Source organism: Oculina patagonica, chromosome 2 (assembly GCF_052425735.1).
Source record: "Oculina patagonica isolate OP01 chromosome 2, crgOcupat, whole genome shotgun sequence".
Classification (NCBI taxonomy): domain Eukaryota; kingdom Metazoa; phylum Cnidaria; class Anthozoa; order Scleractinia; family Oculinidae; genus Oculina; species Oculina patagonica.
The window spans coordinates 21,224,153-21,250,096 of NC_135759.1; the positions used below are offsets into that span (position 1 = coordinate 21,224,153).

The 25,944-nt window shown below is 39.2% G+C and overlaps 2 protein-coding genes across 2 annotated transcripts; both read left to right on the forward strand.

The window, feature by feature from the left end:
- The first annotated feature begins 374 nt into the window (after positions 1-374).
- LOC144643568 (fibroblast growth factor 18-like) lies at positions 375-6,294 on the forward strand. Its single transcript, XM_078502875.1, has 5 exons — positions 375-666; positions 826-865; positions 957-1,119; positions 2,478-2,584; positions 5,520-6,294. Exons 1-5 carry the CDS (start codon positions 614-616, stop codon positions 5,967-5,969), a joined length of 813 nt encoding a protein of 270 aa, XP_078359001.1. The 5' UTR covers positions 375-613; the 3' UTR covers positions 5,970-6,294.
- Positions 6,295-13,277: 6,983 nt separating this feature from the next.
- Positions 13,278-25,708, forward strand: LOC144643574 (fibroblast growth factor 18-like). The gene is made up of 5 exons (XM_078502883.1): positions 13,278-13,455; positions 13,558-13,648; positions 13,736-13,904; positions 18,102-18,205; positions 24,719-25,708. The coding sequence occupies exons 1-5, from the start codon at positions 13,367-13,369 to the stop codon at positions 24,992-24,994; spliced, it is 729 nt and encodes a 242-aa protein (XP_078359009.1). The 5' UTR covers positions 13,278-13,366; the 3' UTR covers positions 24,995-25,708.
- Positions 25,709-25,944: the final 236 nt, after the last annotated feature.

Consider the following 25,944-nt stretch of genomic DNA (forward strand, 5'->3'; position numbering starts at 1 on the left):
TACACCTAACGTAAAAAGCTGTGACAGCATTGCATCGAAGATGCCTAATTTTCCCATAGAAATTTCCGTAAGTGATATGTTGACACGTTGTTTACGCAGTGATGATACAATAACGCTCATCTACCGCCCCCCTTTCACGCCCACCTTAATTCGTTCTTAAACGGGATAATTGAGCCAATCTTTTAATGCTGTGACGTTAGAAGTTGGCGTTCTGAGCTCCGATTTCTCGTCGATATTCGCGCGCGATAACGCTGTGCAGTGGAGGCTATGTAAAACGTCGCGGCGTTTTGTGACGACCCAATTGTTCCATTTCTCCGGTGTTGTTTATTTAAGGAACCCAGACATGCCCACCTACCGCAACTCTAATTGTAAGCGATTACCTTAATTAATTTTGTTATCTGCATATCAAAAATGGTACATACAAACTCTCACCACGTTATAATGGGACAAAAACGACACAAAATAGAAAGGCGGCATCCTTGTGGTCGATCACAAAGGCTATAATTGAAAGAAGACCAAGGAGTGTGGGTTTTTGGAATGCTGGACATTTTTCTCTGCTCTTCGCTGTGTTTTTCTCGATCGGCCCTTAACTCGCGCTCCTATTTGAGTTAAAATGAACTTGATGTCTTCAGCGACGTTTAAATTTCACATGTTGTTATTTTCGCTGTAAGTATAGTGCGGCGGCGATTTGCTTGAAATCTACAATTTGTCGCCTTGATTTCGAATCGAAAGGAACATTTTCGATTGCACAGTCGAATTTTGTGCTATTTTCGCCCACGCAAAATCGACTGGTTAAAACATTTAACCTGTGATATCTTTTTATAGGATTTGTCGGATTGCCTTCATTTTGGGAAGAACCCACGAGGTAGGATAACAGAGTAAATTATTTATTGTCTCATTCAAAACACTGTTAACTAGCGTTCGATTAACCACCGTGTGTATAATGCCAACCGCAGGAAAGCTACTTTCGAGATCACGTCAGGGCTGAGAGGAGAAGAAGCGATACGAGGAGTCTACCGTTTCACCGTGAAACGCAGTTGTATTCGAGGTCCAGTCGAAGCCACCTTCGCATACATGGAAAACGCATCGACGCTCTGGGAAGAGATGGTGACAAATACGGTAAGCAAAGCTCTGAGTAATAAACCTAAGAGTCAACATTTCCAGAAGATAAGCTGATAATTGCCGCGCGCTGTAAAACTCAGTAAGGTAATAACTTGTCAGTAGCTTCGAGTTCTTGCACCGCTATATCGCATGAGTGTAGCTGGTTGTTGTTGTTGCTGTCGTTGCCGACTAATTTTAATTGACTTAATTAGTCGCTCGTGAGGAAAGTCTAAAGAGGTTGAGAGTCAGATAAAAGCTGGTGTTTCCCTTGACATGCTGCAATAAATGGCTTCACACGAGGTAAAGCGATTATATAGTGTTAAGTTGAGTATCATAGCAGCGCATCATGCCTTCGTTTTCACACGTTTCACAAGAGGCATTTAATCGGATCGTACCCAAAATATTTCCTATACAATTTTCGAACAATTTACCTCCTAAAGCGTACTTTTATTTTGCGTGTCAGCTCGGAAGCACTACCTGCATTTATTTCTTCATTCTTCAGGGCTTAAAAGCTCCTGAAGGTACATGGATAGTATTATGCGTAGTTGCCAGTTCGGAGCGCCAAGTTTGTTTGGTGCGAAAAGCACTTTACTTAACCGCTTCGCCAAGAGCTTAGCATGGATAAATATAAGCGATATTTTAGCGGAGCAACGTTAAAAGCTAATGCTATCATTAAATTGTAGGAGAAAGTATGCACGCGGTGTTTACAGTTTACTTTATGCTGAGGTAGAACAGGATGCGTAGCTGACGACCGAAAACAGTGCACTGTCTTAGAGCGAGCCTTATTAGCGGCAAAAGCCTAATCCCAACAGAAACACTAAGGTCATAACATAAGGCAAGGAATTTAATCTATTTATGTCCAGTCAGCGATTGTTTGCGCTAAAGCGGCGCCAGGATATACCGTTGATAGCTTTATGAGATCCCAATCAAGCCTTTTAGTGGAACTCTGTCAACGTTGGGGGTCTATCGAGCAATAAACCTGCTTGGGCTTTCGCTCGACATTACGTGGGTCTTCTCAAAATGGCGCTTACAATTACAAGAACCATGCTACGAAAGCAACAGCGCATTCAAAATAAATTTTGCTGGGAATAACACCTACGTTCTTCGTGTAGATAATTTTAATTTCAAGGCATAAAAACAGGGCAAGAGTCGAAGCGATTATGACTTGACGTCGGAGAGCATGAGGGATTAGAAAGCGTGTTATCTCAAGTTGATAAACTGTAACACGCATCATAAATTAAACTGTGCTTAGACACAATATGAAAGTTTCCGAAAGAATTTTCTGAATTTATCCTGTGCAAACAAACAAAACGAGGTGTTTGACAAATTAGAAATGGCCGCTAACCGATGTCTTCGCGATTCTTTTTTTCTTGCAGCAAAGCTTGTCATCGAATCCGACAACTTTGGACGGGTGCGGATTCGTGGAGCCTTAACTAATTACTACTTGTGCATCAAAAGGAACGCAACGTTGATCGGACGAAAGGTAGCTCTTATTGCTTATGGTCATTTCATTATTTTATGCGCTCAATGTTTACAGAATGCTGTGTATTCTTTGATAATAGGTAGGATTAAAAGCATGGGAATACGGCAAATTTGCATTCAATGCGCGCCCGGAGAGAAAGGGCGTCTTAAAAAAGTATTCGCTCACCGAAATTAAGATATTGGTATTTTAAGATTGTTTTTTTCCAAGGTGAAGTTTGAATAAAGAAACGTTTTCATGCACTCATAGCAACGAGAAAGAATTACCTCGCGTCAAAGATGTGCAGATGTTTGGACATGACTGACACTTTGTCAACATAACCCACGCATGGGAAAATTCTCTGTAGATAGAACAAAAGAGAGTCAAAGGGATTTCTTGAACATGTCAAAACGTGTATGGCCACCTGAACTTCCAAATTATCTTCTTTACCAATTTAAACTATTGAAGCAACTGTCATACGGTTCCGTGACAACAAGATTGGTTTTACATGACGTAGAAGTTGAACTGTGTTTGCCAGTGACAGGGTCGGTCAAAGTTTACTCAAACGAGATTTTTTTGGGCTGCTCATTACAATAACGTAATTAACGGTTCAAGTCGTAAACAGACTACATCCAAGAGTTGATGAAATTTTGTTCGATTTCCACCTTAATTTAGTCAGTAAAACGCGGTATTCACATTGTTTTAGCATATTGGCACGACACCTAAAGGATTACATCCTTATCTTACCGATTTCAAAAGTCACAGCCCTCTAATCTTACTTAACTGATCCAATAAAAATAGTTGAAAGTTTTTAAACTTAAAAAACACATTAACTTTAAACTTGAAACACGATATCCTCGGTAGATGGGCTGGTTCGGCAGCTATAACTTGCAGAAGATCCACCTATGATAAAATGGTTGCGTTCTAGTACAGGGCGTGTTTTAGAATGCTAAAGCGTTCATCTTACATTTTCCAGGTGTTGAATGTTTTTTTACTTTTTTTGCAAATTCACAGGGCTTTATAAATCGCGATGCAGGAACCAAGTCAAATTGCTCTCGAAAGTTACAATAGTCAACAACAAATGACGGGCGGTAGAACGAGCCTCAGCGACAAAAGTTACTCAAAAATTCGAAGTGTATTGGAAGATTTACTTATCTCAATTATCTGAATTCTCCGGAATAATTACGTTACATTTCTGAGAATTTTCATTATGTTCTGAGAACTTGGTGCTATATAAAGTGGACAAGTGTCTCTATGTTCGTCACTGTCTACAAAATGTATTGATAACGAAAAGAGAAATTGGATGTTGCTCGTGCCAAAACTACAAGCAATAATTAAACGCGGGTCTTGAATGATTGTCCGTTCATTATTTACTGACTATACGGGGCGTCGGATGATTTGGGTAAGAAACTGGCGGTGTTTTTGTGTCTGGTGCCCTTCAATTACTACAATAATGCTCGCTCACTGGCAAACACATCCTTTAATGTAACCTTCATTCAAATCAGTTTTTATCAGAAAAACATGGGCGTGACCATTGGAATTTTAGGGTGCGTTGGAAATAAATCCGGATCTGATCCAAAACGGATGCGTCACCTAATGAGACATGATCTGAATACACTCGAGTGGAACTCAGATAACTGAATCGGATAGGATTGATCGTGCGCGGATGGACGAGACGCCCAGCGGTGTGGAAAAAGGCGCTCTGTAACACGCAACGGAGAGGCGGAGACAACAAACGAAAGGGAAACGAGCGTAGAAGGAGAGAAAACGGGAACAGGCAGAAGCACTGGTGCCACGGAGGACGAATGTCACGAGTGAAATGCACTGATCATTCGCAATCAATCTTCGCACCAGATGCTTAGTCTTCGCCAAAATTGTGCAGTAAGATAAAGAAGATCTTTTGCTTGCGTTGTCAGTTAAATTTTTGGCCATTTCCCAGATTTTCAGTTGTCGTCTATTAAGCTAAAACAGTTTGGCCTTCGTTTGCCAATCTACCAGATGTCCCTTCAAATTTTGTCTGCTTGAGTCAGTTAAAGTATCCGCTTGATCTGTAAGTTCCTGATACAACGTTTGGCCAGAGTTTAGTCATCCTCGGAGACCCAGGGGCAGTTAGTGGGGGCGGGGGAAAGTCTATACGAGCGAAAAAAAAAATTGTCGAAGAAAAGTCAAGAACGAAAATAATAGCTTTTGTTCTTGACTTTCCCCCGCCCCCAGCTAACTGCCCCTGGGTCTCTGAGGATGGTCACATTGTTTAAATGTCAGTTTAACGTCTGGAAAGTTAATGCTAAAACAGTTTGGCAGTGCTGCCTTTATCAATAGCTGAAGGCAGACTGTCGATACGTTCAGTATTTTGTACTGCTTTCCAGTCGTTAAACTTTACATTACATCCAATGTGTTCATTTAAATTAACGCTGCGTTAGGACATTTTTGTTTTTTCTCTGAGGACGGTGTTCAGTGAAAATTTGGGTTATTTATCGGTTATAATGTTTTGGCCGGAGAACAATTTCCCTCAAACTCTCTTCTCCTGGCTTTATTTAGTTGAGCCAAGTGTATTGTAAGTTATGAGTTACTGCACCGGGTTTTCTTTTTTTCTTTTTTGTTTCCCTTTTAAAGTTGTTACTAAGACCTACTAAGCGACATGGCGTTTCTTGCGAACAAACTGTCGCGACGGGTCTCGAAATTTCGCGTGTTTTGCAATAATTTAATTTAAACAGCACCATATTCCCTCCTATCTTTAAGAGTTATCAAGGAACCCACTGAAAAATTAGTCAGTGTTTCTTACAGACTAATAACTCCTGTAAAGCAATTTCAAAATTTAGCGTACTCGCATATGTTTTCCCTGCCTTGATTCGATCTCACAGTTGCTAACAAAACCTCAGTAAACAGAGCAAGGAAACTATTGAGAAATGGATTAGTGTATAATTAATGAGCGTGTAAAAAAACATTCCCTTTCTTACAGGCCACTAGGTCCAAAAGATGCGTTTTTTACGAAAAGTACGCCGAAAATCACTACACAGAATTCCTTTCGGCTTACAATGAGAGCTGGACAATAGCAGTGTCCAAGAAGGGCACAATGAGACCTGGACACAAGGGACAAAGAGGAAAAAGAACCGTTCAGTTTATTGAGCGAGCTTCAAAGATCATCATTCAAACAAAAAATGTCCAGGAGTCACTTTATCACGGGCTTCGAGATCACATTGAACAGCTGTTGCGGGCATACAGAGCTAAAGAAGGCGACAGCAATAAAGACAAGACGAGGAAAATGCCACACCCTGGTTATCCAGAAACAAGGAAGCGAAAAACCAAGATTAAAAGGAAAGAGAAGAAGATGAAGCAGCGATCTAAGAACAAGTTGCTAAAAATGCTTCGAAAAGAACAGCGCAAAGAAGAGAGGAAAGATAAACCCTAAGCACTGTTGTTTCGTTAACTTATTCTACTTGTTTTAGCACTGTACTTTAACTTATTCTATGTTTAGATAACTGCCAGCCATGATTTTGGGAGTATCCAAGGGGCTTATATTCAATCTCTTTCCATTTTTCACATCATAGAGCAAAATACGTGCCACAGAACTGGGTTCCTACCAGTTATCTTTGGCTTTCTCACGCCCACAATTCGTTCCTCCCAACCGAAGAGCCGGAAAGAAGTCACAAAAAAAAATCGTTCATTTGGCTCGCTCGTAACACGATATTTCTTTTCGGGAAACATCATATGGGGTGGGACGTTGCGTTAAATGCCACAAAGACACGAAGTGCGATCGCACCGAAAACGTACACTCAACAGAAACACCCGCAAACACTGATTGGAGGCAGGTGATGCATTTATGGGACAGTGAATCAGCCTCAAAGTGTCAAATGTTCTATTTTAATTAGTAATACTACCCAAAAAGCCCCAAGATGTAAAATTAGCATAAATTGATAAATATTCTTTGATTTTAATGATCACAATCAATACTCTATAATTGAGCCTATAGATGAGATGACTGGCTGTCCTTCATTATAGGTAATGATGAACAAAATCACTTGTTTTTATGTAATTATGACACCTTTTCCATTTTATAAGAACATGCTGAATTTTTCAGCCTCACCTTGTTCTTATAAAATGGGGCTTTATTGGCCAAATTCAGTTCAGCCTGGTGTTCTTAATCCATTTGTTCTCATATGCGGGTGTTTAAAGTGTGGGTTCATATCATAGTGTGCTCAGATATTTAGAACGAGTCTTTACAACTTATCTCTAAATTCGTTATTAACATAAGTTAAAGTGTGGCTAAACATAGTAGGAATAGGTTGAACTCAGAAGAACCCCTCGTTATAGCTGGATTACGTTTATTATCAGTTGAAAATATAACGAGCAGACTTTCAACCGAGACAAAATACAAGTCTGACGGCAGCGCAACCGCTGAAAAAAAAAAAACAATTGACAAAATGTGGAAGAACGTTGGTAATTCGCTTACGTTCCCGGGCTTACGTTTTGAATGACATCTGTAAAACCAAAACCAAAGTAGTCATAGAGCTCATCACTTCGATTGCAAAAAGTAGAACAAGTCAGTTAGAACTCAAACGAAAAACTGGCAACTGGTGGCGAGCGTGGGAATTGACGCACAAGGTGATTGGTCAGTTTTAGATTTGCACCTGAGTAGGGGACTAGGGACGACTTCTTGCTTTTGATTAGTCTGAGTACTTTGCACGAATTTAAGGAATTTTTATAGCCAATTACCTAGCTAGGCAAAAAAAATTCAAAATTGTCTTTAAAAAATTGTCGGGGGACAAAATTGCTTTTGAAATACCTTCACAAAAAGCTGATCATTGCTTCTTCTTGAAAACTTATATATTTTTTCTCTACACGATGAGCAGCTTCGCAGACTGTACGAGTGAATCATACCCATTTCGTATGAAAATCAATTTGCATTACTTCACAGCACAGGGATAAACAGTTATCAGTGTTTTGTTGGGTGTACCGTTAATTTTGAAGCAATTATGCCGATGTTATTCTTCTTCCCAGTTACATTGTATTATACAGGATTATAAATGTATGGCTTATTGATATTGTTTTGCTTTGTATAATATAAATTTACATATATAAAGTGACATCGGACACAATGTTCCTGTTAAAAAGCGACTCAAAGCAAGAGTAAATTGAATTTTTAACTTGAGTTGCAGTTTGTGACTTCATGCGTACTATTTAGCTAAGTCCGCCGTTAATCTATCACTGAAAAGTAAAACATATCTGGATACTTTGGTTTTTTGCCTAAGCTTATCCCCTCCTTCCCTCCCTCGAACGGGCAAAAAAGTAAGGAAAATTGATCTAGCAAACTGGCAACCATCCGCATTGAGTAGCAAAAGGGCCGGTGCACAAGAAAGTAGACTTGATTAAAGGCTCAAGAGTCCCATAATGGAACTTAAACTTCCAGAGTAAGCTTTATTGGCTTAACGAGACATGTTAGTTTTAATGGGAGTATTGGGCAACTTGCAGAACCCGGCTCCAAATCCAAGAATCTCGGCACCAATCAACAAAGCGATCCAAACCGGAATTGACGTAAAACTGTTTGTAAAATTTAATCTAAGCGGGAAACGTTACATAAGTGAATTCGGATTGGTTAGTTAGAACACTTTGCACAAGTTTCAGCGAACCAGTTGTCGAGCTAGGCAAAAGCGAAATAAAGAAGTAACCCCACCATTACCTTAGAATACCATCGGCTCTTTGCCGAGTGTTTCAGATAAATTTCTAAAGACGTGAGCAACACGGCGCGTATCAAGAAAAGAGGATGAAATTTGATAACAATAGGCTTTGTTAAACGATCAAAAATGACCCCTCCATTCTGACATTTTGGAATAATGAAGGGAACAGCTTCTAAATACTCAAGAGATTTTTCGAATATTTTAACACTTGTCTTTGCAAGGGAAAGTACATTACTGGATACTGGACTCTTAAGTTTCAGCGTTCCTTGGCAATAGCTCGGAATGTTGAAGCAGTTATAACATGCTCACAAGTTAAAGGAGTTACCGAGTAGCATTTTTCGCGCCGGGTCGGCCAGGGTCTTTAATAGGTATACGGTATAAAGAGGGATTTTAAATAGGGTATACAGTAATATTATGCTAATAAAATTGGGCGATCCCTGGTGCTGACCAAAAGGATCGCGGCCTCTGCGAGCGAGAACAGAGATTGGCACGAGAGTTGGTGAAACCTGCGCATGCGTTAACTGATTCGGGTCTCACCCGATACTTACATCGACGCGATTACCTCCCGGGGGGGGGGGGCACTCAAAAAAGTTTTATACGGGGAGGCTCCGCCCCAAGCTCTTACCCCTTACCCTTTTATATACCATTTTTGACAGGAATTGTACCCCTTTCGTATACCTTTTACTGAAAAAAGGTACCCCTTTCATATACCTAAGAGACATGGCATGAGCCTTAGAACAGGACGTTTTCTTGGCATTTTTATGTAGCGCTTAATAAATTAAAATAATAGAGCCATAAAGTGGGTCTGTTCAAAATATTTTAATTAAAGGCCCTTTTAAAAAGCCTAAATGACAGATTTTCATACCCTTTCATATACCTAAACTCGTGAAATCCCTACCCTTTTATATACCTGAAGCCTGAAAAAGGTACCCCTTTCGGGCGGAGCCTCCCCTTATAGGCCATTATAGGGAGTACCCCCTCCCCCCCCCCCCGGGATTGCCTCATTACAATGTGAGGGAAGAGCGAGAACAAAAATGCTATACCACTAGTACATGCAAAAGGATGAAAAAGCATGATTGCCCCTCAAGCAGCACCACACAATACCTCCAACACATGCATTTACAACAGTCGCTGAAACAGCTCCGTCCCGGAGACGGAACGACGACACACAGACAAAAAGGAAACCGGCAGCAAAACGACCGCGGGGACAGCACAGACAAATGAATCTACAAAGAAGCCTAAGAAGCGTCTGAAAATTTTCTAAACTGGAGTCCTTTATAGGTTATTTATATGCAGTATAGGGGCATAAGGATCGGCGACATCATCCGGAGCACGTTTCTCCTAAGGCTTTATGTATCCGCTAACGTTCCCTCTATCCCGGTTGTTTTTATTGAGGGAAGTGGGTGGATATTTATCTTGACAAAAATACTTAAAAATACTTTGGTCAGCCCGTTAGGATCAGAAATGAAATTATACTTTCCAAAATCCATTTTAATTTAGGCTAATTTCAACCATACGCACCAGTTTTGTATATTACAGCTTCTTCTACAAAAGCGTAGTACAAAGATCTACAAAGTGCTGACATGATAGATTCGCAAAGCGAAAATAAATTGCCCGCGTTGCGCACTCTAGATCCTCCTCCGACCGGACACGGGGGAGCGACGGAAACCGAACCCAGGATACGGTGCGGACGGGCAAAATCACGTTCTTGATTTTTATCCTACTTGTCTAAGACAAATCAGTTCTGATATATGTGCAGTACTGATATGTCATTATTCACATTGCTAATTGTAGCAAGCTTAACGATGTCCCATCAGCTACATTAGTAATCTTTCTTCAGTAACTGTATTCAGGAAATACAGTAAATAAACAGAAACAGGGGCACACTGAGGTAATCACTCTCCTGCGCCGTGCGAAGAGCAGAACTCTGCGCAACAAAAGCAGGAAAACCATAGGGCTCCACACTAATGTAATATTTTTGATTCAGTGAATGTTTTAATCTTAGGCATCCTGACAATTGTTAGCCTGCACAGGAGTACATCTCTATCAGCCGTTTTTCTTAGCTTATGGTTGCGCACGATGAGAGGCGGCTGCTGTTCTATTGTCTATAATTCATTAAACCTAAAGTGCGACAAAAGAAAGCGATCGCAAAACTTACCATTATTCTGGATAGTTGTCGATGGAAGCCTCATCTGGCATCAATTTCACAATTTTCCCTCAGGAATGAAAGCGGTATCAAGCAGTTGAAGCGCTGTTGTTTTGACGCAGAGTTTGTTACGAGCGCGCGCTTCCTTTCAACTCGACTGCTCGTATGTCCAACCGGCTTGTTATGAAATACCTGGTTTATAGCCCAGGAGATCAACGACCCAGTCGGTACATTGTTCTTTGATGATTAGCGGTAATCCACTATGTTGCATAAGTGTGGACCAATGCACTCTGAAGAAATGCGCTATTCATTAGTCAAACAATTTCCCTAACAATGTAACATTTCTCCACATAACGACCACAATCTCACTTTCTTCCAGCAGCGAGCCTTCCTATTTTAAACTCTCATACAGATTAAGTTTGACCGACGAGGGTGATTTTTAAACCATGAGATTTCTGGCAAAATCCCGAAAATTGGAACATCCTGTTGGTTATGATCTGATGCCTGCGGCAAGTGAGATGGGAGATTCGCCACTTCCTGGTTCTGTTTTTCCGACAATAGAGCGTGTGACATGACAAACTCTTTAAACAGCTGTTAAGATATTCTCCAATGTTCTGAATGTTCCACGACCAAAATTTAAATTACTTTTATATAGAGCGGCCGTTTCGATGTATCTACTGTAGTTCAGCGATCGTTTGTTGTCTTTCTAGTCACTTCAACTTTTATTCTGTTTATGTCTATCTTGTCCCACTATCTTGTGCCACAACAGAACTTTGATTGTCGTGGAAGTGAAGAGCTCTATAATGATGAGGAAAGTGGGATCAATGCTGATTCTATCTCATCTTGGGTGGTCAAACTAGATTTATAGGTCTCTTTGTTAGCAAAACTGCACTAAGAAACAATGGTCTACAACTGCGTCTACAACTGAAAAGCACAGATCTGACGCGCCATTGTCGGAAAGAGCAAAGGGATCCGGGAAAAATACGCTTGTCTGACAAAGTGCAGATTTCTCAATTAAAAACCACTTCTTGCCGAAAAGCTCACATCAACACCTCATGTTTCTTGACAGACAACTGGCGTGCCTTGCATGTGAAAGTCCTCGTTTTTACAAAAAGAAAACAATTTGTCCTAACAGATGTAGTTGTAATTGTTCAGTCAGGACTACAATCAAGGCTTTAATGTCATTATTTTAAAGTATTTTTTGGCCCTATTCCCAACTTGGGTGGAGGAGCTAAACTAGTAAATTTAAGGTTTAACGTGTGACTTTGAGCAAACTACAGCCTTCAAGCAGGCTCCCCGTTGGAAAAAAGAAATGAAAACTTTTTTCCCGCGGAGAGCCCGCTCGCAGGCTGCAAAGCAAATGATGTGCAAAGGGCCCCATGGTCGATAGATGAATAGTATGGGGCTACCTTTGAGCATTTAGATCTGGTCTGTTTAAACTGATTGTTTTGGTAACGTTTTTAACCGGAACTTTGTTTAAGAATAGGGCCACGCAAAAAGAAAACTTTTGAGGAGGCCCGCGTGAAGGAGGACGGTCTTTCGGTTACAAGATTATCCCAGGGGGGGGGGGGCAAAGATGCCCCCTATCCCCACTCTAATCTCTCAGTCGACATGACTGCAAAGTTTACACGGTGATATGACTCAAAAGACTCCAGTGAATTTAGAATTATTCTCATTCCTTTTGTTATTCCATTGTTTAAGACTGATTGACTAAAATTAGGAAGCACATATATAAAACATTCAACTATGCCAGTATCTTTCTGTTTAGTACGTTATGGTCGTACACGTATCGAGTGTGTAAAAACAAGAGCGCTTTAACACCGGAAATTGCAGTTGAAAAGGTTACAGATAACAAGGTTCAGGAGTAACATAATTGATTAAGAGGCTGTGTGGAAGTTTTTAGGATAAACACGACTTGAGAGAAATCTCCATGAGATTTTCCCCACATGTATTTTCAAAACAGCCTTGCGCTCAACAGTCGAAATAATATCCTGCCTAATCCCATAAATAATGAGACAACGACTTGCCAAACATAATGACATGTTTCCTAGAACTGTTTTTAATTTAAATTACTCTACTTCATAGATTTTTTCCAAAACATCTGGTAAACTATTTAGCAAAAAACCCCGAACCGTTGCTTCAGGCATGTTTTCCCCGCAGTTTCTCTCGTGAGAAAAATCGGGACGGGATGTTTTTGATCAAGGCCGAATTTTTTCCGGTGAAACGAAGTGAACTCGGTTCTTGTAAAGAAAAGGGAAATGAGTGGGTGTATAAACAGTTTGTAAAACAGACAAAGATAAATCACAAACATTTTTATGTGTTTAAACTGGCAGATTAAGTTATATATTAATAAAGTGCTTCAACTTTAAAATGCAAGGCGATCAATTAGACCAAATGACCATCAACTTTTAATCTACTTTGTTTAAAGACGTATTTCTTTCTTTTCGAGCGGCGGAGTAGTTTACTCTCTTTTCCCTATCTAAAGCCTGTCAAATGTAGATCTTTAATAATGATCACAGCGATAAAAACAGCAAAAATTATATCGTAATTAAAGTGTCATTTGTATCTTCAGCTGAGCATACAATTATTTTACAATTTCAAACCTTTGTGAACTTTCGTTTGTGGTACGACCAAAACAAATATTTTCTTTCCTGTAAATCCTTACTAAATTTACCACATATTCCGGGTTATTCTTTACCTTGGGTTTTAACTTTTGTAATTTTGGAATGCCGCCCTAGAAAATTATCCCAAGAAAAACAATTTGTCACTCTGCCCGAACAATGGGCAACTTTTCTCTCACTTCAGGGGTTAAACGTAACAGGACACCTTTGATGAAAATCCCACTGGTATCGCTTCTCATCTGTGGCCTTCTCATTTACACTCGACACTGTGATAAAATGTCGGCAATACCTCCCACTTAAGGCCTGCAACGAGCAGTATAAAAGCGGGCAATTTGTAGAGACCTCGCTGATTCATCTTCATCGGATGTCTTTACAGCCTGCTTGTGCGTTCAACGACTCTACAATGAAGACCAAGCTGTCATCCTTGAGTATTTGTGGTCTTATTTTAATCCTGTAAGTCTTGACAATTTGAAAAGAACGTCCTGTTTCAGATAACACGCCACACGTGTGTGGCTAATTCGTTGTAGACTGATAAAATCTTCGTATCTCTTTCAGCCTTCCAGTAACCTTCAGCACCAGTCCTGCAGCTAATAGCTGGGATAGTAGCAAAGGATCACTGAAATGTCCTACAGATAAGTCCATTCCGGTAAGACACAGATACTAGTGAACACCGCCACTTTTTGTACAAGATAACGTGTTTAAAGAACTTTTCCGTTTTCTCTTGTTATTTCAGTTCTACGAGAGAAAAATGTGCGAGTTTGTTGAAAAACAAAAAAATATAACGGACCCACAAAATCCTCCTACAAAAAGAACTGTTCAACTCTATTCAAGAGCTTCAAAACTTCACGTTCAAATCATGAAAACGGAGCTGGATGCTCGCGGTCGGGACGGCTCAGGATACGGTAAGAAGAGTGGAAGTTAACTCCTTTTTAATTAGTTACGAAGAAACGAAAAACTGTACCGAAGTACCTGCGAATTAAGATCTCTGTTACTTAAATGGAAACTATAAAGGACATGCTTAGTTTGTTTTTTAAATAATTTATGCTCGCATTGTTTTCTTACTCTATCAATAATTTCTTTAGGTTATCATAAGTTCGCTGATGCTTTCAGAGAAAACATTCAGCTATATACGCCAGCTAGACTCAAGTAACATTTCTCTCGGCATAGCTTGTGTTACATTCACTCATTTTGTCCTCGTTTGTCGTCGTATCTTTATTAGATCATGATAAATATCGTGATTACCGCATTTCGTGATTAAGGAGAAAGTTAACGATCATCTGGGGACCACATTGAAAAAGCGCTTCGTAGGAAGAGCACGCTATCACGAAAGCCAAAAATATCCCACTTTATCTGCCTCAAGTAAGTTTTGTTCTTAACAAAGATGATCAGAAAATAACGCCGTCACACAGAGCGGATTTTGCGGCTTGTTCTTTTTAATTGCAAGTCACGTTTCTTCAAGTAAGTGCGAAATTACTTTCCGCTTTTCCGTTTTCGAATAAATTAAAACGGATAGCCGGCGCCCTCTCAGCACGAGCATCTTCCGTCAACAAAGCAACACTAAACTTAACTGCAAACAAAAACAACTCGCTTACGTTCAAAACTGATCTCGTTCCAGAAAATGGGAGAAAGTGGCGTTTTTTTTTAATTTGGCTTGCCATCAATTGCGGACTAAATCCTGGTTTTAGGGTTGGGTCGTTTCGCCACAGGGATCGGAACTAACTGGATCGCACATGTTTTACGTTTTCACGGGAATCCAACGCTTTTTTCGTTCAAGTCGGAGTGAAGCTAAGTGTGTCGATTCTTCTGTTCTTCGAATTCTTTCTTCAAAGCTCTTTTTCTTTTCTTTCTACTCTCATAGAACAGGATGATAGACTCTTTAGGAAAGTGGTCGTGACGTTTTGCTTTGTCGTTTCTTCAACACAAAATGCCCCGTGCTAAGAAGAACGATTTTTGTTTAAGTTTGTAGAACAAAGTATTCTTCCACAAAACAGCGACTGATAGAAATATTCAGTAAAAGGGAAAATGCTCTCCTCATCACCAAGTAGTGTAAATTGGCTCCCCGGCGTGGGAGGCTAATAAACTTCTATCGCTACATTATGTAACTGTTTACGTCCCAAGTAACGTAAGGTTAGAAGGGGGATTGTTTAAGATCTGTTTCAAGTAAACTATTGAATTTTTGTTTTCGTCTGAAGTATTCTCTTCGATCTTTGGCGTTGTTATCATTGTTTATTCAGCTAGCTTTACTAATGGCCCCACAAAACGAAACATGGGGCGCAGTTATTTATGTGGGTTTTGTTGATATTATAAATTCTTTCGTAATGGATACCGTTTTGTCTAACAAACCGTGAACGTTCTGATTTTAATTCACCTTGAACGTTAACATTATTTTCTCAGTTGGCTCAATAATTACACTGAGATGCAGGTTGCATCGATTAATCCCGGTTCAATGACTCATCAATTGCTTTAGTGATAAAGCAGCTTGAGTTCACTGCACAGTAGTATGGCGCAGTCGACGCTCGATTATAAACTTGTAAGTCAAAAGCATGATCGTTTTCTCGTTGATTAATCTGGTTCTTCCGGAGGCTGAGTGAATCACACTGTTGATGAATAATGAAGTGCCATAAAGGAAAGATTGATCAATGAATTCTTTGTGCTCCTATTTTTTCTCAGACTTTAAGTTCAATATCATAAAATCTGGCTCTAATAAGTTAAAACTTACAAAAACGCACAATACAGTTTAAGTAAATTGTAAATTAGAAACTAAGCCGCTGTTGACATTGGCGAGGATAAAAAAAAAAGAAAATAACCTGCTTGGTTTCGCACAGCTTGCACAGCACGTCAGATCATGAAGCAGAGGGGAGGGGGCGGGAAAGAACAAAAAATAACCCAGCCTATCCTGTTGGTAATTCCGCTACTGTTTTCTCTCCGCGCGGCCTCTCCTTCTCTGTTTGTGTTTTCATTCTCACTTCCTGTCCTTTTCCCTTCTTTTTAACCCGCTGTGCATGCACAACACCCGCGGAAAGTGGGTTGAAGTAAAAAAGTTAAAACTGCCGTGTGGCAAAAAAAGAAATTGGGGGTTCTAATTTTTGCGGCTTTTTTCACGATCGGAAAAAGAGTTCTGGCTGTTAAGTTTTTTTCCACAAAAAAATTCACGGTGAAGAGGAGGAATACCGGTTAGAGGCACATAATTTTTGTGGTTCTTTTCACAAAGGTCGCACAAAAATGTTGCTTCCTTCAAAAAAAATATACACTCTAAAGAAAATACAACGGGTCCCACGAGTATTTATTTTCCTGCATACACAAAGCCTTTGTATTACACGGAAAAAAGAAATGTCAAGTGGGATATTCCATAGTATACCACACGAGAAGTGTTGTGTCTATTTTATACCATATAGAAATTACGCAAGAGAAAAGATCCCAGGCCCGTGGAAGGTGGAACCACAAATACAGGTAGACTGGCTGTTTTTCGATCTTACAAATATTCATCAAGTGGTGCAGTTCAGTTATCGCTGCTTCGTTTCCAGGACATTCAGCCACAGAAGACCAAAACGGTTTTATAATGACTAATAATGTAATCTTTGCAATTAGACTGACATGATATTCTTGCACTGAAATTTTCACTGTTTTACGTGAAAGTCTTGCAAAACACAAAGAAGATCAAAATCATACAAAGTTGAATTCCCACAAAAAATTTACCACGCGAGCAAAATACCAGGGACTGTTATTCCACTTCCTTTTTGGGGCAAGAACTCTAACGAATTAACGCATTTGACTCAGCATGGCTTTCTTTCAAACTTGCATTTTCCATGAATTGCAGGAAGTGGACCGCCAAGTTTTCTGTGAAACTTTACATACCGTATATGCTAGGGAGAGTAGTACTCCCCTGTCATGGACTAGCATACCTTCAGCATTGGTGATCAGACTCTCAGTTGCTTACTCTGCGTTACTTTTATAAGTTTGGAAATATAATGTTGGCTGTCAAGTATTGTCCTGTTAAGTGAACAGACTTAACCTTGTAGAAGAGGAGAAAGGCTTTTCGTTTATAAATATAACGTTTTCGGACGTTAAGTTGAGCGGCACCTCTACCCGGATTTTTCTTCTTTCATCCAAGACTCCATCAAAGTTTCCACCCAGTTTCTTCACCTCTATACCATTTTTCCAACGTCAGAAATAAATTCTCCTTTCTTTATTGGGTACATTTTTTCGTCATAATTCACCTTGGGATAATTTAGGATTTATTCGCGGCGTTGGGCACCGGATGATCTAGGGGAGCAGGGATAGCGCAGTGGTCAGTGAGAGCGCTCGCCTCATACCAATATCTTGGGTTGAATCCTGTCCTGTCATATCTCCGTCGAGTTTGTTGTTTGGTCTCGTTCCTGCTACTGAGGGTTTCCCTTCAGGATTCCCAGGTTTTCCACCCTCCACAAAAGTCGATACTTCTAAATTCCAATTCTATCGGGAATCAGAGGGCCCCAAGTTTGTCAGTTCAAAGACTGTTATGTGCAACCATCGTTGAACAAAGTCGTTTTTTTTGATTGGTTGATTTACTTATTTACTTATTTATTGGCGATTTTTTCATTCATTCATTCATTCATTCATTCCAGGATTTTAATATGTACCGACAATTGATGGAAATGCAATCGTTGCAAGCGTCTTTAAACTGAACAATCATTTATTTCGCAAATGATTATCTTATACTTTTGTACTACCCATAAAAATGTTTTTTACCCATTCTATACACGTTTTCACAAAACAAAGCCGGTTATTTTGAATAATTCGTTTGATAGGTACCCCTCCCTGTCCCTGCACACCCCCCCCCCCCCCCAAAAAAAAAAAAAAAAAAAAAAAGAAATGAAGTGTGTTTTAGGCATTTTCTGAAAAGCTACAAATCAGTGAATTCTCCAAACCAATTACATACTGTACGTTTTAATATTTTATAACTGATTTGGGGGTGGGGGTTTTATGGGTGATTTTTCTCAATTTCCATCACCTGTGAATACATTTTCGATGAAAATGATTTATATAAGGCTCATTTGAGTGTTCGTGTATTTCGTTTGCTGTTTTCACCACCCTAACATCATTCTTCATTCATTCTGTAGCGAGACTTGTGCTGGAGTCAGACAACTTTGGACGGATAAAGATTCGAGGAGAGAATACAAACCGCTATCTCTGCATTAATAAGAAAGGAGACCTCGTTGCAAGGGTGAGAATTCAGTTTCTCTTGTATTTGACTCTGTAGTACAAGGGGGGACCCGGTGGCCGAATGGTCAGTGAGCTGGACTCCGGATCGAGTGGTCCGCGTTTGAGTTCTACCCGGGGTCACTGTGTTGTGTTCTTGGGCATGACACGTTACTCTCTTAATGCCTCTCTCCATCCAGGTGTACAAATGGGTACTGACAAGTTTAATGTTGGGGGTAACCCTGCGCGGGACTAACATCCCATCCAGGGGGGAGTAGGTCTCTCGTACATGGGTGCACCTAGCACAGCAAGAAGTATATATTATGTATATTTTTGTTGAAGAAAGAGAGGAAACATAAAATTTTGGGTGTTTTTCTCCCAAAAAAACAAATACTCCTAGTCGCTAAATGCTTAGAAACCGGGATAAGATTCGGCGACATGGGACACTTAGCTCTTTATTGTACAATGAAAGCACTTGTTTATGACGAATATGTTTTTTACCACTGAACGCCTATTGATTCATTGTATCTGATGTTCGCAATGTAAAACGAAAGCTCATTTCGTTGACTCTGCCCGTTGTTCGCGCTTTGCCTCTTCGCTCGATTTGCTCTGTCGCAACATTCTAAAAAATTACACTTATAGAGAGTAGAAGAATTGTAGACAGACCACACAAGAGTTGTCCTTACATCCATGAATGCACTGTGTTTTTTGTGGTTATCAAATAATCAGCAAGGATGTTGAGAAAAGGAACTTGTGTTGCTTGTCCTTTATGATTGGCGTCAAAAACTATGACAATACAATACAATACAAAACAATGTTTAATGTGGTCATTACACTTAGCTATGGTTTCGTGCGTCCCGCATTGTTAGCAAAATCGGGGGGAACGCACCCCTAGTCCACCGCAGGCTTTTTTATATAATTTTAAACAAGCGCCACTTTAGCTGGCTATCAAGCGTCTTTTACGGCCATGATAAAAAATTTCAGCTTCTTTTTCAACGCCATTTTCCTTCTAATTTTGAATTATTATTTATGAATTCTCCTTCCTGGTCTCCATATCTTTCTTACCGTGTTAATGAGGAGGATTTAATTTTAACTTATAACAATTTCCCTTTGTAATTTGATTTTTAACAATGCTCCGTTTATTTGGCCTAGTTTTTGTATTTGATTCAGTTGGAGATAAATTTTACTCTACTCAACTAATAACAAAAGGCAAACTTTTTGATACCAGTTCAGTGAGAAAAACAGCAGCAACAGTCGCAGTTTTTTCCGGATTAAAATTTATTTAATGGATAAAGTACCACATTAATAGATCAACTTTTTCAACATCATGTGAACGCTAAACAATTCAAACTTATTAGAGTTGTAAAAGTTAACTCGTGGAAAGTTATCCAAAGTTCACTACCACGTTACCAGCCACCACCAGCAAATGATATTAACTTTTTATGGGACCGCAGCTTACCATAAAGGAATGAACCTCATGGCAAGTGGCACAAGAAATCTATCTCCCGCGTTTATATAAAAAAATATCGGTTGCGATTGGTTGGGTAAATAACACGTGGTGTCTCTAAGGACCACGCCCTTGCAAGGTGTTACTACAATTAACGACATCTCGGATTTTCTACAAATTACGAAAACGTGTTATTACAGTTTGCGATAGGTGCGTTATTAAAAAACGCAATAGCTGTTATTACAATTTACGACAGGTATTACAACACGACAATCCACGACAGAACAAGCGAAAGCTAACTTTAAACTTTTGTAAAATTCAGTGTTTACGTTTTCTGTCCTTGATCCTCAATTTTTAAAACCTTTGATTAGGTGCGAATAGAATACAAGGCAAGGCACATTATCAGTTCTTTCGCAGTTTGGTGACTTGGGAACGCGCACAGAATTTTTTGCGGTTTCCATTTTCAAACAGTCATCAAGGTATTGCCAAATAATTAGTTCGAAAGGATTTTTTACACATGAGTACGTACCCGTGGCAAGGAAAAGCATATACTTTGGACTAACCTCCCGGACTGTCTCAGCCCATATGCTCAATACTGTGAGTGCCAAAAACAGTATAATGAAATTAAAAATACAACCTACAATCTTTGACAAAACCTTGGCACAATTGCTGTTTTTCTCACTTGAAACATGAAAAAGTTAAGTTTTTCCCCCTCTCTCTCTTTGCAATGTTGCGTAGCATGCAAAAAATAATGCCTTCAATTGCTGCCTACTTTTGTTCACAAACTAAAACGCACTATACAAGAGGTTTGGGCACATTGCGCTATCAAACAGTGAAACGGGTGGGTGTGTCAACGAGTTTTGTCAAAGATTGTAGCCATGTCCTTCAAATACAGTCATAATTAAACTACAAAGTTGGAAAAGGCGGGATTACTCCAGATTTCTAGCTACAATATAAAGCAGTTTTATTATTTAATTACAGAGTTTGCCATGAGAAAACATGAAATTTGTCGAAAGGCCGTCCCAGGCCCTTAATCTAGGTAATGCGGTATTTTGCGAAATGAAACACAGTACTTGTTTTAGTTAATCAACCTGGGTGATAACATTAGTAGAGCACATGTTCCAGGCAGGTTACTTTGTAAACATGACATTTCAGACCTTAAAATGCAATGTTTCGAAAAACACAATACTGTTTTTATTTTCACTGCACGAGATTCTATTCATGTCATGTATACCATAAATTGTTGTCCCACGGACTGCTTGTGCGTCACTTCATGCTGCGTTGCACAAGATACATTACAAAGGGTTCAAGGTTTGTAAGAAACAATATGCTGCGGTGGTCGACTGTATATTCCGATCATGAGGCTACCTTATGTTTTTGAAAAGACAAATGGTCCCCTTTTATTCCTCCTAGATAACCAACAGGCTATTGTGCTGAAGTTATTTAATTTTCCATGTCGTTGGCTGCTCGTATCCTTCACTTGTTGACTCTGACTGGTCGGTTTTCTAATCCTTTATTTTTGCAGCCCCCATTGTGGGCCGTCTGGTAGTCGATCATTCTGAGCGCGGTTGTACGCCCATTGTGACTGAACATATATTTGGCAAAGAATTACCAGGCGACCTATGGGCTTTGAATTTGCGAAAAAAATACGGAAAAATGCTCAGAGGACAAATAAATTGGACAAACAAATCATTAAGCGGTGAACTCTACGCAGTGTCTGCATTCCTATTTCTCGTATGACGTTTTAACGTTTTATGTTTTACCCTGTCTGATGTCTGAGACAGCAACCTTGTCTGAAACAAAGCTTTTTAACTCTGTTTTTCTATCCTTTGGACACGAGTCAGGCCTCCCAGGTTGCTCTCCTAGCTATCTCTATGCCTACACCAGTTTTCACTTTTTATTATGTGCTCTAACAGTGACATATTTAACTTTATTTCTCTCTCAAAATATTTATTCGTATTACAGTTAGCCAGTCTAAAGAATAGATGACGATCTGTATTGAGGTCTGCATGTAGAAAATTGTAATGAAAAAAAATTAAGGAAAAAAGGGGATATGATTAACAGAGAAAATACCTTAATTACATTTTGAGATTTAGTTTTGTTTTACTATATTTTTTTGTAGCCGAGCTTACTCCCACCATATAGATCCCGCTGATGAGATGTACTGTCATTCATTCGTCACTGTTCGTCTTCGCAGGGGCTTAACGTCTTTTACCTAATTCGATAATTACTTGTCTGTATTCCAAGGCGCGCTGCAGGAATTTGATGCAATGGAGAAGACAGTCTGTCAACAAGAATTAGCAGAAGAGACTAGACGTACCAATGTAATCTGCAGCCAACTTGCATGCGACTGAGTTAAAAAAGGACCGCTAGAAATTGAATCGGCGAAACTCTTTTAGTGAAGAGGACTGCTGTTTTGCGCAGCCCATTTCTTTTCGTTACACCGTGTGATACCTTATAACTGTTCACACTTGACATCATACGCCTGGTTAAAGTGAAGTATTGTTCAGAATCTTGGGTGTGAGCAGGCCATTCCGGCAGTTTGTTAGCTAAACTTCGGTACAGTTGATAAGGCAAGCTAAAAAATAAACCGCTCTTATTTTTGAACGAAACTGTATAGCCCACTGAGATATTCCTTGGCTGAAATCAATGGGGTGCTCCACAAAGTTTAGTAGCCACATCAGCAGTCTAAAAATATATCTTAAGTCCAAAATTAAACAGCTATTACTCAGGTTGACAATGATCTTGAAAACTTGTTAACAAGCCGGCAAATGACGTTCAGTGACCTAATGTTTGTCCCATATGAAAGCTAAAATCAAAAGACTTGATAAACTTTGGTTTTTGGGCATTTGATTATGTAATGTCTTTCACATTGACGAGATTGTCCAGCAATAGTGGCATGTTTCGAGTACAGGTAGGCAGCAAGCAACAGTTTGATTTGAACAGTTGTTTAATTTATTAGAATATTCTCACTGCCACTAAAGAATTCGAGTTGCTGAGAAGAGTGAAAATCCCCCATTCAGTGTCACTCACAGCAGAGACCCGGTAAAACGCCAGGGAGTTTAACATTTTTACTTAGCTTAAAAAAACCAAACACGCTTTATGCCAAATTAAATTTACTAAAATTACAATTTTTTACTTGTACAAGTTTGCAGTATTACTTAGTCAAATGACTGACCAGGAAAAATATATTATGCGCATGCGAGCTAGATAAAATCAAAGCTAGAAAGTTAAACAAAGGCTACGCCGAAATTCAGTAGTGTTATATATAAAAGAAGCTTAACCCCACCCTTTACAATAAAAATTACAGCAGCTGTTTTGGCTAATCAGCAAAGGCAAACAAAAGTGAAGATCAGTAGACCTTAAAATTCGAACAGTTATAGTGCAAAACAAAAATATGTTTCGCTCATTCATTTGCAAACGTGAGAAATTCCGGCAGCTTCAAAGAAATTTATACATTCATATCAAGTTTGCAATTTATATCGTTCTTTTGTTTCTTATAACGGAAAAGAGGTATAATTTTGGTCAACAACAACAACAACAACAACATCCTCTTTATTTTCCTTATCAATAAAATTAAATTACAGAAATTGTTATATAAATATTACTAAAGATAAGAAGTTCTGGCAACCCGAAATAACCACTAGGTTAAAAATGCCGGGTTGCCAGTTTACAAATTGATTTGTCAAATTTTGGCCGGACACACACACGTACACACGGACACACATACAAAATATAATATAGAATATAATATATACCAGAAAGTAAAGAAGAAAAGAAGCTGAAAATTACACGCGTAATCTATTACCATAAATAAAAAATATAAATGAACTGAACAATGAAGAATATTAGAAACATAATGGTAAGGCGTTGCAAAAACAGTGATATTATCTTAATGTGAAGACAAAGGAATGATATGGAAGGGAAGGGTCGCTTTACTGTTTCGTAGAACTTTTAACACTTCGTCAAAGATGGAAATAACTTTCGAAAAAACTAACCACCTGACAATCAAATCCCTTCCATATCATTACTCCTCGGGCGATAATTAGAAAATCTCAACATACGCTTTTCATTTGAATAGATCGATAGCTGGGTGTTAACGTAACTGGTTTCTAGTGTTAATCGATTGTCGACACGCCTTTGCCATTTTTAGAATTTCGTGAGTTGTGCCTTTTCCACGTGTGGGCACTCCCAAATAATGACTTACCTAACTTATATAAGCACGCTATCATGAAGACAATTTATGCGATAGCCGATTTTTTAAACCTTTGAGAGATAGCAGGCTTTAAGCACGGGCAACACAAGATGAGAGTCACCGAAAGTTGACGAGAGTTAAACTTTCATCGACTACCATTCGAGCGAGGCTGAACGAGGATGCGAGGGATGGCACGAGAATTGATAAACATCACGCGATGCGCGAGCGAAATCTTTCGTCCTCGGGCTTTCGTCGACTGTCACGAACATTTACACACTTTCAGATTCGACGAGTTTAGCTAAGAGTTTACGAGAGTCGAGGAGAGCGTACTTATAGTTCCAGCCAAATAACGTAATAATAATAATTTATATATTTATTAAAATAGCGCTATTTCCAAAAAAGGATTGCCCACTAGCACTTTACAACAACTGGCTTACAAATGAAATTACATGGCTTAATTACAAATAACAAAATGGGAGCGAAAGTTTGAGCTCTTGCATTAGGCTACTCTTATTATAGTTTGGCCCGAGATTTATATATTGTAGCAATTATCGCTTTAAATTTCATGCCCTGTCATCGAGGTTCCGTTACCTACAAAAATAAATTGAAATTTTGGGATATCTGGCAAGCAAATAAACCCATAATGCGATTCTCCTGTGCTGCATAACGCGTCAAAGGTTTTCAACTTCGGTTAAAAAGCCTAATCTTCCTTCCCCCATCCCGATCCCTCCTCCAGCCACGCATCCCTCCCTCACAAACAGAAAACGACTTGAACACTAACAATAACAACAATACAAAAGCAACAAAAAAACTAAACTGTAGTTATACACGTAAAGTTATAAGATGGATGAATCACCTCATATTCATTTATTCTTTCCCACGCATTAATTTTCCAGGTAAAGAAACAAAGGTTTGCCCTCATGAGAAGATGCATTTTTAACGAAGAGATCACATCTGAGGGCTACTACCAGTACAAATCTGTTAGATATCCAGATTTATACATCGGTTTCTCCAAAGGCGGGCGCCCAAGGAACGGAAAAACAAGCGCCAAGAGGCAAATCTACCGTCATTTTACACCAAGGGTGCTGGGGAGAAGAAAACACCGACGAGAGGCTAAAATCAGAAAAATCATCAAGTTGCTGAAGCAGACACTTCACAGGAGACGGGCATAGAACTGGAAGCATCGCCACCTGGAGCTACCAGGTCTGATCCGCACGTGCAGTGTACACAGGGACAATAAACGACAACAACTTCCATTTCTACTAGGAGTCGATGAATCTCTTGCAGGCAAAAGACATCAGTGAGGAAATACATTATCTCTCTTCACTTTTAGAAATTAGGGTCAAATATACTTCAAAGTGTTAGGAGCTTTGCATGTGACAATAAAAATATTGTGGTGTGACGAGGACATGAATGTACCAAGGCAGCTTGCTTGCTAGCACCAATCATCAATGATTATCATTGAAATCTATAACTCAATTTTCTGTAACATTAAGAGATGAAGATCTAGTAAAACCAAATACTCATTCATAAATCGAGGTAGAATTAACCCTTTTAGTTTCAATTTCGACTGAATACCAATTATCACTAACTTCCATAAAATAACTCCTGAAGGGTCCCCCCTAAAAATTGGGGGAACATCAAATCACTATCTGTCAGTGTTTGACAAAGTATTGCTATTGTAAGAAAAAAAATTAGATATCGCCGTTGAGAATTGAAGGTTTTTCAATCAGTTCCAGTTAAATTTTAAAGCTATTATAAAAACGGTTACTCAGTTTCGCCAAATGAAAATACCAGTTAACTAACATTTTTCAGTAGTACTAGTACTAGCAGACTAATGAAGGAGAATTGAATGTATCAAACGTTCAAATATTTATTCCTATATATTTATGTTTTTGTACTGTCTTTGATTAAAATATAGCTGATAGGGGAAATTGGCACAGAAGTACTGCCTTTGATTAATTTTAGTGTTTCTTAAAAAAAATTGTCAATGAAAGCTAGAAAGCCGTTGGCTTTTTAAAAATCGACGAAGGCCGAAGTTATTTGGAAGAAACGTCTTGAAAGTTTTAATGTTGTTTCTAACGTTATTACAAGTCAGTGTCAAGCACAAATTTTATATTAT

What these genes read in the sequence shown, in the direction of transcription:
- LOC144643568 (XM_078502875.1), top strand. Translation starts at nt 614, where the DNA reads ATGAACTTGATGTCTTCAGCGACGTTTAAATTTCACATGTTGTTATTT. An exon ending in AAGAGATGGTGACAAATACG is followed by an intron (nt 1,120 to 2,477) that starts GTAAGCAAAGCT and finishes TTTTTCTTGCAG; the next exon opens with CAAAGCTTGTCATCGAATCC. An exon ending in CAACGTTGATCGGACGAAAG is followed by an intron (nt 2,585 to 5,519) that starts GTAGCTCTTATT and finishes CCTTTCTTACAG; the next exon opens with GCCACTAGGTCCAAAAGATG.
- LOC144643574 (XM_078502883.1), top strand. Translation starts at nt 13,367, where the DNA reads ATGTCTTTACAGCCTGCTTGTGCGTTCAACGACTCTACAATGAAGACC. An exon ending in TCGGGACGGCTCAGGATACG is followed by an intron (nt 13,905 to 18,101) that starts GTAAGAAGAGTG and finishes TTCATTCTGTAG; the next exon opens with CGAGACTTGTGCTGGAGTCA. An exon ending in AAGGAGACCTCGTTGCAAGG is followed by an intron (nt 18,206 to 24,718) that starts GTGAGAATTCAG and finishes TTAATTTTCCAG; the next exon opens with GTAAAGAAACAAAGGTTTGC.